Source organism: Sinocyclocheilus grahami, unplaced genomic scaffold (genome assembly GCF_001515645.1).
Source record: "Sinocyclocheilus grahami isolate Dianchi unplaced genomic scaffold, SAMN03320097.WGS_v1.1 scaffold77.1, whole genome shotgun sequence".
NCBI lineage: Eukaryota > Metazoa > Chordata > Actinopteri > Cypriniformes > Cyprinidae > Sinocyclocheilus > Sinocyclocheilus grahami.
The window spans coordinates 1,250,106-1,258,403 of NW_015505256.1; the positions used below are offsets into that span (position 1 = coordinate 1,250,106).

Genomic DNA, 8,298 nt, shown 5'->3' on the forward strand with positions numbered 1-8,298 from the left:
ATACATGTAGAGTACATCCATTCTCCATGAAACTACTGATGGGCATTTCATGACAATTAAAATGAAATTATTCTTGAGTCCTGGGACAAAACATGCTACAGAACTGATTAACAGATAAAGTCAGCCTCCCCCTGGCTTTAAAGAGGGCTGTTTAAATAATGTTACTAATAGCTTCTAATATAATATGTTACTAATATATCTTCATTTTTGAGCTTGCAGAGTGTGAGATTTTTTAAAGGGGCAATTGAGAAAAGGCATGCAGGTGGTTCCAGGGGGACTCGTTAAGATTGAATGAATTATGATGCGATCTTCTGTGAACAATGAGCAATCAATGCAAGTGCTGAGTGACAGAACATCACATCGACTGCGACCCATAACCTCAAGACCATGTGTAATTCTTTCTTTTACACTCTACATTAGCAGTACACTAACCCGAGTGTCCATTCACAGCAGACAGTGATTATGCTGTAGTCCTAAAGGCATCCTATCTCTCTGTCTAGCATCTGGGGTTGCACTTTATCTCAGCCAATGAAGTCTGACACCTCTGCATACATTTAGTATGTGCATCACTAAACACCTGACACAAAACATAGATGTGTGTGCGTTTCCATTGTGACAGACGCCAATAGAAATTTACACTGCTCACGGAGTCCTGTCATTTCTACTGACGGTGAAAGGCCACGGCAGACATGGTGAAAGGCAGAAGAAAATGCAGGTTCTCAGATGAGATTTCCCTTCACCCATGTCACATAGTAGGGAATTAGATTTTAAAGAAGATCATTTTGTTTGATGACCAACTCATTTTATGTCATTTTCCATTAGTCTCAATTCAATTGTGTGGCAATGAATTCTATTCTATTCTATTGAGGGCCAGTGATAAATCTTTTTCCATTCCATTCCATGTGTTTTTATTGTCCATTTAAAGATTTTTTTTCTCTGTTTGTTTCTTTCACAAGTTGAGACTGATTCTGTGTAGCTTCTGTTAAGTGTAAAATTATTTTATTTGTTTTGATTTATTTAAGGAATTTTATTTATGAGAAATTGTAGCCATAATGCAATTTTCCACCAGCCCCATCTTGGAAATCCTTCTTTTCTATTCTATTCTATTCTATTCTATTCTTTTTTTAGGGTCAGTGTCGATTCTTTTTTCATTAATCACTTTTGTGTATTTATAGACTAATGAAAGATATTATTTGTGTTTGTTTCTTTCACAAATAGAGACTGATTCCATTTGGCTTCTATTAAGTTTAAAGGTATTTTATTTGTTTTGATTTATTTAAGGAATTTTATTTAGGAAAATGTACCAGCCCCAGTTTGGAAATGAATGCTATTCTATTCTATTCTATTCTATTCTATTCTATTCTATTCTATTCTATTCTATTCTATTCTATTCTATTCTATTCTATTCTATTCTATTCTATTCTATTCTATTCTATTCTATTCTATTCTATTCTATTCTATTCTATTCTATTCTATTCTATTCTATTCTATTCTATTCTATTCTATTCTATTCTATTCTATTCTATTCTATTCTATTCTATTCTATTCTATTCTATTCTATTCTATTCTATTCTATTCTATTCAGGAACTATGTGAAGCTTTACTTCAGCGAATATATTATGAATGTACCAGCCCCAGTTTGGAAATGAATGCTATTCTATTCTATTATATTCTATTCAGGAACTATGTGAAGCTTTACTTCAGCGAATATATTATGGGTGGATTCTCTGAAGTTGTTTCTTCTGTCATTTACATGCTTCGGCTGTAGTGATAGCTGCCATTTAATCATGTATAAAATCTGTAGAGTGAACTGACCTTTACCTCAGGGAAAGAGTGTGTGTTTGTGAAAAGGAGGCCAACGTCCATGAATGTGTGACAGTGTCCCCTGGTGTAATTGCCCTCTTTTGCTTTGATCCAGGCCCTGAACAAATCACCCAGCCACTTTCTACATCTGCTGCATGTCAGCATCTGCCAGACGCGCTCACCCGTCCCGGACGCTGCCAGCAAGCCTTCATTACGCCTGCTGCTGAACAGGTAGAACTGTTACCAAACAATGCTGCCGACCTTGTGTTCACCTAAATGTCCTAAAACATAACTCTCATATAATGCCCAAAAGTTTTGGTGTAATGCTTTCTCTCCAGTGTGTTTTTTGGTGCTTACACTGTATGAGTACAGCAATTGACCCTTCACAAAGACCCACTTCCCTTAATAAACATGAATGAAAATAAACATGAATGAACATCAGAAGGTATCTTATTTCCACCACGGAAAGACATCAATACACAACATTTTTCAAGTTCAAGTCCACTGACGCAAATCTACTTTCCTGTCTGTTTTTTTTGTAGGACAAAATGGCAGATTTAGAGTTATGATTGATCAGATCACCTGTAAGTCAAACTCCCAGCGAAGGGTCAATTGGTTTCCAGTTCTTTTTTGTTTATGTATTTTATAGGATTCAGAGGCTTTTCTTAGTTGTGGCCACTGTTGACAAGTATTGTGCAATTTATTTTTAGATAAATCTTAACAATTGTGTAAATTGAATATCGACGTAAATCTACTTTCCTGTCTGTTTTTTTTTGTAGGACAAAATGGCAGATTTAGAGTTATGATTGATCAGATCACCTGTAAGTCAAACTCCCGGCGAAGGGTCAATTGGTTTCCAGTTCTTTTTTGTTTATGTATTTCATAGGATTCAGAGGCTTTTCTTAGTTGTGGCCACTGTTGACAAGTATTGTGCAATTTATTTTTAGATAAATCTTAACAATTGTGTAAATTGAATATTTGAAATGATAAATTATATTTGTATTTTCTGAAGGAAATAGGCAGCAGCAGGAAGGCAGCAAAATAATAGTGTCAAAGTTTTAGGAAGTTCACGTTTTAGGCTTGGGTTCTATGCAAATTAAATGACTACACACAACAATCATACTTGACTAATTACAGTGTAAAGGCAGCTGTAAATAGTTAAGTAAATGCAATGATGATAAGACTAATCCTAATTCTGTATGTAAATAGGTGTACAAAAGTAGATGAATCACAAATCTGTATGCAAATATTATGATGATGCCATCACTGTCAGTTTTTTTTAATGCTGAATAACTTTAATCTTAAATTGATTAAGAATAATAAAGTTTACAAAACTGAAATAGCACATTTAAGGCTTAAATCAGGGCTGTCCAAACTCGGTCTTGGAGGGCCGGTGTCCTGCAGAGTTTAGCTCCAACTTGCCTCAACACACCTGACTGGAAGTTTCTATGCGCTTGATTAGCTGGTTCAGGTGTGTTTAATTAGGGTTGGAGCTAAACTCTGCAGGACACCGGCCCTCCAGGACCGAGTTTGGACAGCCCTGGCTTAAATTATCTACAAAACAAAACAGAAAGTTTGAGGAATATCAAAGCAATGCTGTTTCACTGTAACAAGCATCGCTTTTTAGAGACAGATAAGTTAAACTCTTTACACCCCTCATAAGATTTTTTAAGTATCCTTTCTGCATTTAAAGAGAGGCATTTTTTTACTTTTAGTGCTCTGAAGTTGTAATCTTCAAAAGAGTGACATTTCAGCAGTTTCCCATTCTATTGTCCATCTGCACTCTGAATAGGAATCAAGGGACAAAGCCAAACAAAGAGTAAACGCCCATCCGTAAGCAAAGCTCCACCTCAAGACGAGACTACATGAATGATCCGATATTTAGCAGATCTTCCTGGTGCTCTGGGTTTATGGGTCAGGAGGTGGGGATGCTGGAACAGTGGGGAGGTTTGTCCGTAAGTGTGCCCCTCTCCCCAGGCATTGCACACAAAGTTTTCCTCTTAGCTGCAGCAGCTGCTGTCCTCAGATTCTCCATCTTACCTTTTGTATGTTCTTTATCTCCAGTACCTGAGACTACGTTGTGCCCCCGGGCCACACTTTTGTGTTCTGGTCTTGTGTAAACAGATGTGCATAGTGTCAGGCCTGCAGAGAGGAAGTTGTAAACTTGCAGGAAAGACTTCAGCCCTCATTCTTATGGAGCTCACTCAGTGCAGGCTGCTGGGCTTAGATATGCTAATGCAAGCAAACAGTCCCTGTTCAGACAGTGAGCATCTGAAGTTTGACCATGTTGCAACCACAAAATATACACTGCAGGCTGCCAGCAAACAAATAGAAATACAATTGAATGGTGGTGGAGGGGAGGTTAAGTCACTCTGTTTCATAAAGGAGAGGAGAGGAATCAGCATCTGTGATCTGAGAAGTTGACAAAGGTTTGATGGTGTGTGTGTGTGTGTGTGGTATTCTGACAATGCAATTGTCTTTTTGATTTACAGTGAGTATTTGCTCACTTAAAGCCACTTAAACATATATGAATTTCGTTGCAGTGGAAAAATAACTAAGCGGAGATTTTCAGAAATAGGCTTTTCTCAAAACTAACATTTCTACTCTTTTTTTTTTTTGCAATTATTTTTTTTTAGTAGATGTATGAAGTTAGTTGACTTCAAGTTCACACAGGTGCAGTTAATAAGGCATTTAAAAAATATCTTCTATGTTAATTATCCATTTAAGTGTGGCCCCAATATTGTATGCTATAGTTTAAGCTTTCCCATCTTGGGAATTGAGTCAGTAGCTTATTAAATATTTTATTTTATTTTATTATTTTTTTTAATTTAATGTATGTATTTTGGGGAATAGACTAATAGAAGTAAATCACTAGCTAGATATTGAAACAGTAGCGCTTTGAAGGAGAGCTCCTCATTTATCAGTGCCGGACACACGTTTATTGATTCATCCCAAGCTTTGGCAGATTGATGCCACGTAGTGAATGTGAAGATACTGGCTTAAGCTATTGACTATGAAATAAGCCAACACACTGTACAGTACTGAAGCCACATCAGTTATTTGCCAGAAAAAAATGGCAAAATTGGTAGTTTATTCGAGGGGTGCAATGATAATATTTCTCATTTGTTATTGAAAAAGTAGATTTTATTGTCAGGAATAATAAGGATAGAGGTAGCCTATTTTTAATTACTATTATTTACTATAATTTGACAGAAATCAATGCAAATCTCTGATAAGAACAAGTATTATATAGCTCAAGAACCCTTTACAGTGTAAAAAATGTTCTTGCAAGGGTCCTTTGCTAAACATACTGTGCAAACGAACACTGAAGAGTGTAGGCTAAGGATTAGATGCAACAGTTTCTTGAGTTATGCCACTTGTCAGTCTGGGAACTTGTCCGTATTGTATTGATTGAAATGAGCGCAGGTTTAAGTACCGAATGCTCTCAGCCAATCGAAAGGGATCCCGTTCAACTCTCGTGTTCACGCGTCTCCTCTAATGGACCTGTTAAAGAGCTCAAGCACACCTTCATCCACTGACATCTGACCGCAGCACCTCAGACCCGACCAGAAGCTGCATTCCCTTTCTGTGTCTGCTTTGTAAGAGAATACAGACCCAAGACAGCAGAAATACTACTGGAAATTGGAAAATGCTTGAATATCAGGAGTCCGGAGTGAAAGCACCATCAGCTCTTCGGATTTCCTTTTCGATTACTGACATACTGGATCCTAAAAAATTCACAAGTAAAAAAACCCACGCCGTGTCGGAGAAAGAACGGACGTTATCTTCAGGTAACACAGAATTGGGAAGTTTGGAGGAACAGCGCAACGGGAAAGAAAGTAGTACTGCGCACGAAGAATCGCTTTCCATCTGCAAAAATATAGGTGAGGAAATATGATTAATAATAATAAGCAAAACAGTGTATTAATTAGGCCCTATTTGATGACTTTTAAAATAGTTTCTCTATTTTTTGACGACGTTCAGTGAAACTTTGTCTCGCATTTCAAACAAAACACTAACATATTTCTGTAAGTAAACTCTTGTTATACACTGTAACTGATTTTTGTCATTTGAACAGTATTTTACTGTAGTACAGTAAGATACTGTAAAATGTGTTTTACTGTAAACAGCAAAGGATTATGGGAAAATATACGGTCACTACTGTATTTCTATAAAAATAGCCTATGTGTTTGAATGAATTTTCACACAGGCTGTAAAAAGACAATATGGTTAAACATCATAATTTCAACTGTAGATATCCTCCAAACAGATCTTGTGTGTCATATTGTGTCATTAGATGGTAGGATTTGACCTTCCCCTCATTTCCAAGACTGCGTTTTCTTTAAGCAGCCGCAGCTGAGTAAGTGAGTGCCATTGGGACAGTCAGGGCAGATAATTGTTTAAATCGTCCCATTGAGGATGCCTGCGCTCACTTTGATCGATATCCCATTACTGGATGCTGCATATCTCCCTCCAGCAGCTTGCGGCTCCCAACTTCAACCCCCTGCCATGTCTGATCCCAAATATCGTTCGATTAAAACTTCCCTTTAAATAGATGACATTTATCGATCTGCCGACAAATATGAAACTCCATTAGCGCGTCATGGCTGGACGGCAGAGCTGGATTTAACTAGGGTTTCTTTCCGCAACATGACATTTGAGGCGATTTGTGATTTGAAATTGTTGAGGGACTATGGCCATTCCACGTCAGTCTTTTCTTGAAATCCACACACAGTAACAACCTCCCCCTATTCCTGTACAGGACATGTACAGCGCTGCTCACATTCGTTAGTTTAATTGTCAGCACATTTATATAGCTGCCAGATACTTTTCTTCAGCTGATCACTGGATAAGATTTATTTTGATTGCAAGTGTCTTATGTTTATTGTATTTATTTATTCATTCATTCATTTATTTTACTAGGGCCTAATATAAACTGCATTAATAAAAAAAAAATTGCAGCCTTAACTATTATTAGGCTAATTAAGAAGAATTTAAATAATAAAAACGCGTAGAACACATCGGATTTTACTCTAAATAGCCTAATAATTAGTACCAGCCAAAGCACCAATCAGAACGCTCTGCAACGCCAAGCAATCTGGCAGAACACTCAAGCATGCTGTCCATGCTTCTATCTGCGTTTAAGGCCTGTAACCTTCCAATTTCACAACAAACGCATTCAAATTTAAACTTTAAAGCTAAGGTCAAAACGTGTTCATTAAATAAATAAATATCCACTCTCCTCTAGCTTATTCTTCGTTTTTATCGCGTGAGAAATTAGATAGCCTACTTGACATATCGAAATCTTTTTTGTAATTTTATTTTTGACAGGTGATCAATCAACTGATGAACATCAAAGTTGCGTCAGACTCCATCCTCCTGATCCAGATGTTGACTTGGACTCATCAGCCTCGCTCAGAAATGTAAGATCGGGCTTTTCTTCTTGTGAAGAACCGGAGACAGGTGAAGAGAGAATCAGTCCAGCGCCGGATGATCTGTCGCGTCAGCGGCGGCGGCGGTCAGATCACTGCTGCGCGAAGCCACGGCGCGCCAGAACCGCGTTCACATACGAACAGCTGGTGGCTCTGGAGAACAAATTCCACGCTACGCGTTATTTATCCGTATGCGAGCGACTAAATCTCGCGCTGTCTCTGAGCCTGACAGAAACCCAAGTCAAGATTTGGTTCCAGAACCGAAGAACCAAGTGGAAAAAGCAGAACCCTGGTGCTGAGAGTTCCCTGCAACCTGGCACGAACTCTCTACCCAACATCAGCCTGACCTGTGGGTCCACATCTGCCCTCCACCCTCCATTCAGCACCGGGAACGTCATCTTTCATTCTGGCCCGGTGCACCTGGCATGTTCCGGTGGGCTTTTGCATCAGTTTTTGCCCGATGGTTTTCTCCAGCCAGCATTCTTTCCCCCACACTTATGAAGTCTGGAAGCAGGAATGATCGTATAGAACCTAAGTGTAAATGTGAATTTATAAAGTGGATTACTTGTTCAGTGATCCTCAGCAGGATGGGATTGGCCTTGGCTTGATGTAATAATTGATTAGGCCTAAAATTCATTTATATATATAACTGTTTTCACTGATAGCTGTGAGCAGAAATACAGTAAAGATGGATCCAACTCTGGGCCTCAAGAATGATAAATCTGAAAGATCTTCTCACACAAACGCAACTGTAAGAATAGATGATCTGAGAATCAAATCCCTGGCAACCACTGTAAATCTTAGAGCTGGATTGTATATATTTATCCTGTCAACAGCATCAAATTCTTTAAGTAACTTGAAACTAAAGACATTGATGTTCTTTACAATATGTAGAAACATGCTGAAGATCAAACTGAAGATTATTTCTTTTTTTTGTATCAGACAGATATAGACAAAGGGCAACAATATATCGATCACATTTTGTCTACACCAATGCATCACAACCAGATCGGTTATCGTCTACTGTCATCATAAACAGATGGCGTCACGTGAAAACTGGTAT

At 38.1% G+C, this 8,298-nt stretch overlaps 1 protein-coding gene across 1 annotated transcript; it reads left to right on the top strand.

Annotated features, from left to right (window-relative positions):
• Nucleotides 1-5,452: 5,452 nt before the first annotated feature.
• Nucleotides 5,453-7,736, top strand: LOC107586110 (NK1 transcription factor-related protein 2-like). Its single transcript, XM_016273342.1, has 2 exons — nucleotides 5,453-5,687; nucleotides 7,135-7,736. Exons 1-2 carry the CDS (start codon nucleotides 5,453-5,455, stop codon nucleotides 7,734-7,736), a joined length of 837 nt encoding a protein of 278 aa, XP_016128828.1.
• The last annotated feature ends 562 nt before the right edge of the window (nucleotides 7,737-8,298 follow it).